Genomic DNA, 11,740 nt, shown 5'->3' with positions numbered 1-11,740 from the left:
TTATTACCATCATTGTTTCATTTCATTGTGGATTATTGTAGCATTTATTCATATTATTAACCATTATTCGATATTAACTACACTGTAGTTAATGTGTAGTATGTGGCATTTATATATATAAACATATCAACAGTGGTCAAATAATCTAAATCCAACTTAAAATTAAACATCAAGATAAAAAAATTTTTAAAAAAACACGCTGCACCACAGGGTTGTAATGTGTTCACAGACGTCCATTCAGTGTTTCTTTTGGTTTTCATGATTTATTTTCCCAAAAAAACAAGTCACGCAAACAAAAAAATGGAAGAAAAATTGCATGTCTCCCTCACTCTGGTAGAAATAAAAACACAGGTCCCACCAGGTGAGTATATAACCTCAGGGGAGCCACAGTGTTAACCACATTTCTAAATGAAACAAAATCAAAACAAAAGACTAAGAAGACAAAACTGAACATGTTAAACAAGGAAATAAATAGACTAAACAAATATTTAGCAAAAGAAAATGCATCCTAGAATAATCAGATAAAAAATATTACTTGTTATTATTGTTATAACCAAAATAGGTGTAAAGTTATATTTGTATTTTGGCTGGTTGCTTTTTATATTTAATTTTAATTGAATAATCTGTTGCTTAGTTTCTCTATCGATTGTTTGGTAGAAATTCTGAAATCAGAGATTGTTAATAATCAGTTTTCAGGGTCCAAAGTCTTCACAATGCTTGTTTTGTCCACACATTCATACAAAATGCAAAATTATTGAAAAGATATTCAAATTTTTTAACACACATTTGTGAAGCTCAAGCCATGAAATGTTCTTGATGACCTAAACGAGGATCAAACAGTTAATTTTCTATCAAACACTCATTTCAGCTCCACTTGTGTGAACTGTTGTATTTAAATTTAGACAAATCTTCTATTTTATGAGCTTTTAAGTGACTCAAAATTGTACTTAATCTTGGATTAAATAAACTTAAACTTAACTTTCCACCATTGCTGATTCTTGGCAGATGTTTTCAAGAAAGAAACTAAAGAAGGAAAAAGAGAAAAACACATCAGTCGTTGCTCATATTTTTATTCCAAATTATGTTTTACATAAGTTGAAAATACAATATTAATCATTTTTTCACTTTACACACAGCAACAAACACTCATTTTAAATCGTTCACTCAAAAACTGACCAACGAAGGCCACCAGGATAAATAACCTCTCGTCACGGTCGATATGCGGTCAGAATATCACATTTGACGTCTCTGCTTCTGCTTTTGCATCTTACAACAAGTGTAGAAGACAAGAAGTCATACAGCCACGTTTAATGTCCCCTCAACACTGAGGTGCAAAGAAAAAATACATATTCAGTTTAATGTAAGCACCTGAGAGAAGAAGAGTGGACAGAGAAGCAACAGTCAAGAATCAAAGACGACTGCTTCACTGATAAACGTTTTGTTCTTGACTCACAAAGAGACATGTAGAAACTCGTAAAGGACTAAAGGCACAAACGCTGACGTGGTTATTTAAATGCTTTTATTATCCAGCTTAAGGCACAAACAGGTGTGCAACATCAGAAGCCAACAGTGTGCGTACTTATTCTCGTATTCCAGCAAAATATTGAATTCATGAGGCTGTGAAACAAGTCAAAACAATCAAAGTGACGGATTAAATGCTTCGGTTTTGTCTAACTTCTAATAAATAACTTGGAGGTAAAATCATTAAAGAGTGAAGATGATCCAGTGATGTTGATTAATAATGATTTGTATGAATAAAACAACAGTTGCAGGTCGTGGGATGAACCTGAGAGCTGCAACATTTCAGATTCAAGAGAATGAAAACTTTAAAATGTTTCTCCCAAAATCTACATAAGGTACAAAAATACAGGGTTTCTACTGTATACGGCATAAATACATTCGTAGTACGTAGCACTTTGACTGCTGGTATAATTGTCCCACTTTTCTCTTTCAACCGTTCAGTGTTTTCCTGTGAAGAAACACGACTCTTCAAACAGAGAACAGAAAGGAACACAGAGCTTAAATCTGCAGCTGCTTCGCTCCGGAGTCAAACAGCAGAGAGGAAAAAAAGGTGCCAGAAGAAGCAAACAGATGATTAAGAGTGCAAACACTCGATGTGTGTGTCGACTGAGTGGATTAAACACACACTTCTGCAGCGAGCTGTCAGCTGACCTGAAGGAGGCCGAGTCAGGCTGCAGGCTGCAGGACGTGAATGACTTCGTGAACTGGATGGGTCAGCGGAGGAAAAGATGGACGTCCTGCGGTCACACCGTGTAATCCAGATCAGCATTCATCTTATTGTACAGCTCGTAAATGGCGTCGACAGTCGGGGTGAAGTTGAGGAGGAATTTTCTGATTTTCTCCAAGCACTCCTCGTCCTTGACCTCCCGACCTTTGGAGAGGGCCCTCAGGAAATCTGACTTATATGGAGTGGCGAAAAGAGCCGCCTAAAAAGAAGCAAAACGCCATATTTACACACAACTCAAAGGATTTCACATGAGCGCCCTCGAAACAGACGCTGAACTCACCCTGAAGAGCTGCTGCACCCACCAGCCGTGATACTTCTTCAGGGCTATCTCGTAGGCTTTGGTGACGTTGACTCGGATGAGGTTTGGGTTGCTATCGTCCTTTTCACCGTCCACCAGGCTCTGAAGGAAGACTTGGATGAATCGAAGACCCCTGGTTGTGGAAAAAAGTGAAACACAGTGAATGTGGGTGAAAAAATGCATTTAAATCTAATAAACACAAAAATCTGAAATATACATTCTCTCAAACCTTTTCAGCCACATTAGAGCCAGCGTTGCTCCGACTTTGGGCCATTGTGCTCCGTGCATTTCTTTCTCTGCCTCCAAAATATGCTGCAGTGTCTTGAACCGTCCAGGGTTGGTTTCATAAACTGCCTTGATTTTCTGTTGCAGCAGGAAAAGAAACAGAAGACCGAACTGTTTTTTAACGTCATTGAGAAACGTGAGAGAAGAGTGACAGCTTTAACTCATACTCACTGTGATGTTACCGGCTATGTCAGCCTTGATCGGTGCAAAAATGGCCGAGCCGAGGCAGTCTGAGGAGGAATATTTGCACAAGGTATGACTGAGAAATACAAAATGAAAGTGGGGCACAACACTGTTAACCTCTCAGGCTCTACTGACTCTGTGCTGGTTCTATTGTTGCATTCATGCAAGTCAAAATCCGAGACGTCTCAAATGTCACGCCGAAACAAAGGGACGATATGTGTAACATTGATGACAGTGTTCAGCTCCTAATTTGCATCCTGGATTTGATCATTTCATCTAGAAGTCTGAATCATCTGTGATCAAGTTTTTGTTAAGTGCTAGACCAAGCAGAGAGGAAAATACTTGTGCTTCAAGTCTTCATCTACTCGTCTACTCAACCTCAAGCTGATAGAAAAGTTGGGGGACGTTTGTCGTCACAGAGCGTTTCTGCAGCTCCACAGCAAAACAGAGTTGCAGCATTCTCCTCGACAACTGAAGTAACTTGTTTGAAAATGCAAGAGGTCTGTGGTTAACACACGATTAAGTGATTTTCAAGTCTGGTCTACTGGTTTACAATGAAAACCAAGATGCACGTAGTCACCATGTCATTACATGCAGACTACTGAATTTATAGTAAAGTGTGGTCGGATGTTTAGTGTTGATGACGTCTGTTCATAGCCTGACGTTAGCTTCAAAAATCCTAACAGTGGAGTTCATCTGTGAGATTATCTCACTAAACAAAACATGTAACTATCATAACGTTCTCCCAAAATCCAAGAGAAGAAGCCCAGTGCATGGTGTGATGCTAACTTCCAGGCTAGCCTTTTCAAAATATGTCCTCCTTCTCGCTCTCAGTAATAACATGACGCTGGGAGGTAAAACAGATCCACCTGGATTAGGCCTTCTGTTTTCACTGACACATCACCACAGCATTATCATAAGGTGTCCTTTAATTAGACTGCTGAGGAAGCTGAGTGTTTGGTGACAGGAGAGTGAACCGACCACACGCGGCTGCTGGTCGACCCGCTGACAGAACAGCTTTCAGCTCCTGAGCTGTCAGAGGAAACTACTCGTGACAAACTCGACTCCATTGTGCCGATGTGATGCACCGCCACAACACCGACAGCTACCTATCTTGTTTCGGAGACATCACGGTTCTGTCTCTTTGTATTTTCCACGCTCTTCACAATATTTATTTTGAAAACATCTCTCTGAGGAGCAACAATGACATCTATTAAACTAAAATATTCAATCTATAACAAAAAATATCTAACATATTCAATCATCTAGCAAGAATTAGTCTCAGACAGCATCATTTGTTCAGTTCAAGGCTCATTAAACACACACAGTTGTTGCCAATTATCTTGGCTAATAGACCGAACTACTTATACTTTAAAGAGGATAATCAAAGTATAAGATGTCCTGCCGAAACAGATCAGTACAGCCAGGTAATACTGTCCTGAAGATGAGGTCTAATTAGGCAAATTATTAGAGAACACTTGTGTGAATGTACTGTGAGAGCGTGCAGGATTTTAACAGCCTGGAAAGTTGGCCGAGAAATTTTCTAGGTCAGGAAAAACAATAGTGACAAGGAGGAAAGAGCTTAATGTGGACATCAGACTTGGTTCCTCTCAAGGGTTTCACATGGCAAATTCAATAGAGGACCTTTGGCATATTAATACAGAATGAAGCCGCACAAAGATGCCCAGGTGCACCAGGCCGCCGCTGAATGGGCGAGAGGAACTCAACACCGTACTAATCAATTTTCACAACTTAAAATCCAGGCCAGTGGATTAAATTATGCATGCTAAAGGATTGTGGACAGCTTGATGGAGAGAAACACGATCCAAAAAAGATTATCGTTTGGAAAAAAAAAAAGAACAAGATCGTCTCGTTGGAGGCTTGATTAGAAAGAGTTGTGACAGATTTTTACCCCTCGCAGGTTCTGTGTTTATTAATCAAAGGTGAACAAACAGCACGTGAAGAATGGATGAAGGTCATTTAAGGGGACATTTGTGGGCATGTTCAGCCAATTTAACAGTCAGGAGGCTTGAATTATACATCACTACAAATGTAGAAGCTCAAAACTCTCTGAGCCTTCAGTCTGTAACTGTAAGCCTTCAACAAGTCAAACAGAAAAAAACACATTGTGAGTTAAGTCTTTCACATTTATTTCCACATAACCTCCATTTCCACGACTGTCAGAGGTGTCTACAGGGTCTCTACTGTGTCACACTGTGGAAACTTCACTTACCAAAGAAGGGTGGAAGGTATGACACAGCCTCCAGGAACGGTCTCGTTTCCACCTGTCTGTCAGCTGGCAGCTGCCTGAACTGGTGCTCCATTAACAGAGCCATCTCTCCGGTCCGGACACACTCTTACCTCTGGAATGATAGAACAGGCTGTCAGCCCCTCTGCTGCAGATTTACAGTGACACACACACACACACACACACACAGACACACACACACACACATGCAAGTCACCTGAGCGGCTGCTGGTGGAATATCCAGTCGACGGCTCCTGTGATCGACTGGTCACTGATAGATCCGGGTCATTGCCACCTGTCGGGTAAAAGGGCTGATAAACGGTTAGGAAGGAACACACACACACACACACACACACACACACACACACACACACACACACACACACACACAGCAGCTGATGTGCTCTGATCAGCTGACACCAGTCATACATGCTGCTTTACTGCCAACTAATGGAGAATATCTTAAAGTTACAATCGACGGACTGAAGATCGAAGACTCTTAAATGCTCTTTATTATCAGTATCAATTGTTTATTTAATTTGATTCCTCAGTATTAGTGGTCTGTTATTATGAAATTCTAATTAAAAAGAAATTATTATTTTGAAAATTATATTCATCATTGTTATTATTATTTGTCTTACTATTATTGCTGTTAGTGTATTATTATGTTTCCAGTCGACTAAAAGCGGATGAACAAAACTAATAAATTACTAAAATTAAATAAAATTGTAATAATATAAACGATAAATAAATATATAACAATAAAAATGTCTCAAATCGATTATCAATAAATATCAGACAAGCTATAATTAATCCTATAATGTTAAAAACAAAATCAAAACATATATTGTGTGTGAAGAAAACACGTTTCGCGTTTTTGACTCAGTGAGTAATTTTGACCTTTACTACATCCCGTAGCGTGGGAGTAACTAGGAAGTGGTTCGTTGGTAACTAAGGAGATCTGGCGGCTCGTATACAGGCGATGTTACCGTGCAGAAAAACACAAAGGGACGATTTATTTTAACAAATATCAAGAGAAGGAAACCGACTTCATCACCCAAAGTGTAAGTACGGGTTTTTTTTTATCGAGCTGTGAAGTTTAATTTAACTACGGTAATGTTGCTGCGTAGTGAGAGGAGTAAGTTATCGTAAACGCTTAGTTCATGGTATCCTCCCTCTTCGTTTTCCTTAAATAATGAACGTTACATAGCCGAAAACACATATAAAAACATAAAACACATGATGGTGAACGGTCTGCTTTTACACGAGTCGCTTTTAAAGTCGTCTAAAGACACATATTGTTGTGTTAAATTGCTAACCCAGTTCAAAACAACGGACGCTAGTTAGGATAAGGTTGAGGTAAATATCTATTGTTAAAAATAATGCATGTTGACTGTAATTCAGGTCTATGGCTCTGCCGACCCTCTCGGCCCATGTGCCCAGCCGGTCCCGGGCGCTGGCCGCGCAGCTGGCCCGGCAGCGGGAGCAGGAGGCCCGGTGGCGGCAGCAGTGGGAGCTGCATGCTCAGTACTTCAGGGAGCAGAGTGTCCGCAGCGAGAAACAGGCGGTGTGGAGCTCCCGTCACTCCTACCAGCAGAGGTAATGTGATCACAGAAAGCCGCGGACCTCCTCCTTTTACCTCATGATTTCACCATGAATACAGAAACATAATCAGACAAAGCAATCCAGTCACAGTAATCCATTTAAAGTTAGTGCTAGTTCTTGTTTTTGTTGATGTATTCTGTTTTCTTTCACCTTCATGCACATAATTGATAAAGTGGGTAAGTAGAGGGCTTCTACATTATATTCTCTATACCCTTCTTTCTTTCTCTGCCCCTCCTTTAGATGGCTCTATAAGTAAACAATCCATATGTTAAGTGTGACAAATGTGGTCAGCAATTTCAAAAGAAGCAGTGACACAAAAATCAATGCTCCCAATCATATATACTACCCATTAACAGGGTTCCCACGCATCATGGAAAACCTGGAAAACCAGTTAGTTATTTATTTTAAGAGACTTAAGAGTCTTATTTTTCTTTCTTTACTGTCGCTCTTGATGAAAGCAAAACTTCCAGCAACCCATGGTTAATGGTGTCCATGCAATTCAGTTATTGGTGTTCAGGCAACAACTGATGAAACACTGTAATTGTCAAGAGAATAAGGCATAGGGGTTATACATTGATTAATTAAGGGACATATTAGTGTATGGGTGTGCTCCCTTTCTGTTGTACCAGCTAGATCGTCACTGAAAGAGTCCTAGAAACGTCCTGGAAAATGATCTTTAGAAACCCTGATGAACTGCTTAGCCATATTGTAAGATAACCACATCTGTAACGGCTAATTTCTTGTAAAACAATGCGGATGGAATCATAATCTCCATTGTGTTGTGAAAACCAATAGATATTTATTAGGATATACCTTAATGTGCCTGATTTTTTTCTGCCCTGAGAAATCAACAAAAATGTCCTGTGCTTCAGGACTGTGTCATAAGGTGAGGTGCAGCAAAGCATGGTGGGAGATAAAACATCACACTGGCAAGGGTGTGTGTGTGTGTGTGTGTGTGTGTGTGTGTGTGTGTGTGTGTGTGTGTGTGTGTGTGTGTGTGTGTGTGTGTGTGTGTGAGTGCCATCGCCATGACAGATATTGCGATATGAGCTGCAATTTTAGTGGGAAAAACTTCACAGAAAATAATCTAATAATGTTGATGCAAGTCTTTCTCAAGTCTGCAAAATAAGCAGATTCCCTGCATGAGGAGAATATGATTTTCAGGTCAGGGATATCTCTATATCACCACAATGCTTCATTTAAAATGGTATGTTGTGACACATACCTCCTTAAAAAGGAGCTCATAAGGTTTTGATATTGCACTGGGCCATATTTGCAATTTTGCTGATATTTCAATGAATTGTTTGGCTCCAGCGATTAATAAGCAGACATAAGGCTGGCATAATATTGTAGTTTTGTGTCCCTAGTATGTTTTCTGTCTGAGCAGACAGTGATGCCGGAGAAAAACAACCTAAGTCATTTTTTTCCCACTGTTTTGTCAGTATGTCAGCATACCATAAACAGAGAATGAAGGAGGAGAAGAAGGCCAGCCTGGAGCAGCGCAGGAATCGGCTCAGAGCCATGCTTCAAGAGGAGCAAGACCGGCTGGAGGCGGAGCTCAGGCAACTCGTTCCTGACAGGAGCACAGTGGCAAGTCAGCTGGTGCAAAAAACTGACGAGCTGCGTACAGCTAGAGAGGAGAGGAGAAAAAAGGTTGGATATTTCTCTGTCAGCACTGCATCATGATGCTCTACTGTCAGTTTATAACATTTATTTTCTCTCTCTCTCTTTTTTTTGTGTTCCTAGCTTGCACAAGAGTTGCTGAGGGAGCACTGGAAGAAAAACAACCCAGAGTTGAGAGAGGTAGCTCACTTTAAACTATTCATGCAAAAGTGACAAGTAGCCAAATCTCTTACCTCAAAGTCTGACTGTTGATGAAGTGATAAATGGGCCTCAGGAATCCTGTGACCATCCTGTGCGTCTAACAAGCTCCGCGAGGAGAGAAAACAGACACTTTTTGTCAAGACTTCACTTGATCTGGAAACTAATAGGGCTTGTGATGCGGATATTCCATGACTTTTTTGTTAACCTGAGTCCAGCGTTGACTCAAGAGAATAAAATGTTCTGGTGTCCCTTCCGCCAAGGTTCGAGTTCATCAGTATCTCTGTCTCGTCTTTGTCACTACTCCTCTTTTAATCTGTCCACAGGTCGAGTCAGCATTACATAAAGATCATGTTGTCGGCCAATGGCAGGAGCAGATATCTGAGAAGACAGAGGTAAGACATTTATCGCTGCTGCCAGATGAAACGCTTCGGCGTCTGTTCATTCAAATGTTTTAATAACCCACAATGCATTAAAGCTGTTTTTGACCTTAATGTCCTTTGTCACACTTGAAGCTTGTGAGTCGCTGTACAGTACTCAGTTTACAATAAACCAAACTGTGGCGAAATGTCCTCGTATCACCTCGGTCAAGTCAGACATGACACATAAGACCTGCAGGTCTTTAATATGAGTCATTATCGTTTTACTTGGCTAATTATTTATGTAGCAAATCTATTTTTAATCAAACGGTGCTCCTGTCAGCTGTGAGCACAGTATCAGGTCTGAAATCTACTCTGCTCAGTCCCATCAACATGGTACATAATTGAGAAAGTTTAGACACCTGCTGTGAGTGACCCATCTCCCTCTGAACATGTAGCAAGAAGCGGCAGCGCAGCAGGAGAAGAGACGCTTTGAAAACGAGTACGAGAGAACCCGAAAAGAGGCGCTGGAGAGGATGAAACAAGCTGAGGAGAAAAGGAACGCAGAGGAGCGGAAGAGGGCTGAAGAACTTCGCAAACAGATGGAAGAGCTGAAGCTGAGGGAGGAGGAGGTATTCAGAGCCTGGACAGAGTGTTTCTGCTGTGAAACATGATTTTGTAGACGTGTTTTTGAAGCATTTTTTTTCTCTCTCTCAGGCAACTCGTCTGAAGAAAGAGCAAGAGGCTCTGCTTGTCAAGCAGTGGGAGCTGGAGAAGATGGAGGAGGAGAGGAGGGACATGGAAGAGAGGCGAAAGAAGACTGAGATGGGGTAAAGGAGGCTGTGATAAGTAAGATGATTCTTCAGTAGGGTGAGGCATTTGATTCATTGCATGTATGTTCCACCAGGCGTTTCTTGATCCGGCAATATCGTGCTCAGCTGAAGAGGAGGGCCCAACAAGTGCAGGAGGAATTGGTTCGTCTAATTCACCATCTTTTGACACAGTATATTACTTGAAATGTAATCTAACTTCCCTTTCTTCTGCCTTAAATGCGTCTGTACCAACCAGGAGGCCGACCGTAAGATCCTGGCAGTCATGCTGGAAGGAGAGCAGGAGGACAGGAGGATGGAGACCACACGAAGGGAGAGAGCCATCGCTGACGCTGCCTGGATGAAACGCGTGATTGAAGAGCAGCTTCAGTTGGAGCAGGAGAGGGAGGCCGAGTTTGACGTCCTACACAGGTGAGCACCAGGATTCACTAAGTCCTGATCCTGCAGGTAGGGACTCCTGCTTCTCCTCAGATATAAACCAACGTATCTCAACTACTTTAGGGAAGAAGCTCAGCGTGTGTGGGAGAAACGAGAAGCGCAGTGGGAGAAGGAGAGAAAAGCCAGAGAACGGCTTATGCAAGAGGTAAAACAGGCTTCAAATCAAACGAGCGCACTTCAAAGGATATGACAACTAAAGAAAAGCTCTCCTTTCGTCTTCACTGAAAGGTGCTCGTGGGGAGACAGCAGCAGCTGGAGCTGAAAATGCAGAAGAATCGCGAGGCTCAGGAGGAGTCCCTGAAGCGACGAGAACAGCTGATCCAGGAGCTGGAGCAGGAGAGGGAGGCCAGGCGCTGGGAAAAAGAGCAAGAGGAAGGTCGCAGGACAGCACGGATGCAGGAGATAAATACTCAGGTTAGTGCAGTGTGTTTTCATCACACTTTGTTTCTCCTCACACCAAAGTTAATCAAGGAAAACAGAGAAAGTATGTACATCTGAGACCTGAAGTTATTCATATATGTGTATGCTGCAGGTGGAGCAGAAGCGCAGGGAGCAGTGGGAGGAGCAGTGCAGGATCGAGCAGGAGGAGGAGGAGGACAGGGAGGCTCTTCAAATCCAGGAGGAGGAGCTGAGGCTGGAGAGGCAGAGGATGGCCAAGAAAGGATATCAGGAGAAGGTAAACAATAAAAGTTAAGCTGCAGGAGCCCAAATGAAAATCTTTTTTTTTTTTTTTTTTTTTTTTCAACGTATGCCTTAAATTATCTCCTTCAGGTTCACAGCAGACCTCGATCAGCCTGGACATGAGCAACCTGCAAGAAAACAGAATTGTGACTTGACTTTTTGTGTGCCTTAAAAAATAGCCATGCAAATGTTAACAGTCTGTGGTATCTGTAGCCGTTCCTCCTGTCCACGCTGACCACTAAGACATCCATCTGTGTCATGATGACAGGTAACTGATGGGGGATAATATCTACATTTAAATCATCAAATCAAGTGGATATCTTTTCTTTCAGTCCAGTGCTCCTCTTTTAGCTCTCCTGGACCGTGTTTGGAAGAATTTATTTTAAGACCCACTTGATTTGAATAACTTGAGTGTGGATTGAGGCTCGTCCGCCATCATGCACATTTGAACTGACATATAACTCTGTAAAAACACATATGAACATGTGAGTACAGCTTTAAGGTGGACTAGTAAAAATGTGAACCTGTCCTTTAACGCCACTTAGAGACTGAAGCCTTCTTGTAGGTTATGAGGCCATGTTTTGTGCCAATCTTCATGTAAAATGTAATGCTGGTTGTTTTGCCAATGTAGAAAAGAACTGATCGTTTTTTGCACTTTTAGAGCTTTATATATTTTCTATCCTGAATTTGTAGACTTGTTTTAAATAAAACTATTAAAATTTATTCAGTATTTGTATTGTGCCT

At 41.4% G+C, this 11,740-nt stretch overlaps 2 protein-coding genes across 2 annotated transcripts; one reads left to right on the top strand and one right to left on the bottom strand.

Moving 5' to 3' along the window:
• Nucleotides 1-1,210: 1,210 nt before the first annotated feature.
• On the bottom strand, nt 1,211-5,848 carry gltpa (glycolipid transfer protein a). The gene is made up of 6 exons (XM_037099037.1): nt 5,480-5,848; nt 5,248-5,377; nt 3,003-3,061; nt 2,776-2,909; nt 2,529-2,679; nt 1,211-2,447 (listed from the first exon to the last, which is right to left on the bottom strand). The coding sequence occupies exons 2-6, from the start codon at nt 5,348-5,350 to the stop codon at nt 2,265-2,267; spliced, it is 630 nt and encodes a 209-aa protein (XP_036954932.1). The 5' UTR covers nt 5,351-5,377; nt 5,480-5,848; the 3' UTR covers nt 1,211-2,264.
• Nucleotides 5,849-6,179: 331 nt separating this feature from the next.
• On the top strand, nt 6,180-11,719 carry LOC119020288 (trichoplein, keratin filament binding). Its single transcript, XM_037099537.1, has 13 exons — nt 6,180-6,326; nt 6,667-6,861; nt 8,310-8,520; nt 8,614-8,670; nt 9,015-9,083; nt 9,506-9,679; nt 9,765-9,877; nt 9,955-10,021; nt 10,116-10,288; nt 10,379-10,460; nt 10,544-10,729; nt 10,848-10,991; nt 11,087-11,719. The coding sequence occupies exons 2-13, from the start codon at nt 6,671-6,673 to the stop codon at nt 11,117-11,119; spliced, it is 1,500 nt and encodes a 499-aa protein (XP_036955432.1). The 5' UTR covers nt 6,180-6,326; nt 6,667-6,670; the 3' UTR covers nt 11,120-11,719.
• Nucleotides 11,720-11,740: the final 21 nt, after the last annotated feature.

Source organism: Acanthopagrus latus, chromosome 5 (genome assembly GCF_904848185.1).
Source record: "Acanthopagrus latus isolate v.2019 chromosome 5, fAcaLat1.1, whole genome shotgun sequence".
Lineage (NCBI taxonomy): Eukaryota > Metazoa > Chordata > Actinopteri > Spariformes > Sparidae > Acanthopagrus > Acanthopagrus latus.
This window is presented reverse-complemented; position numbering and strand designations above follow the sequence as displayed.

Excerpts from the sequence above, each read along its gene's own strand:
- gltpa (XM_037099037.1), bottom strand. The coding sequence starts at position 5,350 with ATGGCTCTGTTAATGGAGCACCAGTTCAGGCAGCTGCCAGCTGACAGA. Across the intron at positions 3,062-5,247 it reads ATACCTTCCACCCTTCTTTG|ACTGCCTCGGCTCGGCCATT; the intron begins GTAAGTGAAGTT and ends ATTCCTCCTCAG. Across the intron at positions 2,448-2,528 it reads GGGTGCAGCAGCTCTTCAGG|GCGGCTCTTTTCGCCACTCC; the intron begins GTGAGTTCAGCG and ends GCTTCTTTTTAG.
- LOC119020288 (XM_037099537.1), top strand. The coding sequence starts at position 6,671 with ATGGCTCTGCCGACCCTCTCGGCCCATGTGCCCAGCCGGTCCCGGGCG. Across the intron at positions 8,671-9,014 it reads ACAACCCAGAGTTGAGAGAG|GTCGAGTCAGCATTACATAA; the intron begins GTAGCTCACTTT and ends ATCTGTCCACAG. Across the intron at positions 10,730-10,847 it reads TGCAGGAGATAAATACTCAG|GTGGAGCAGAAGCGCAGGGA; the intron begins GTTAGTGCAGTG and ends TGTATGCTGCAG.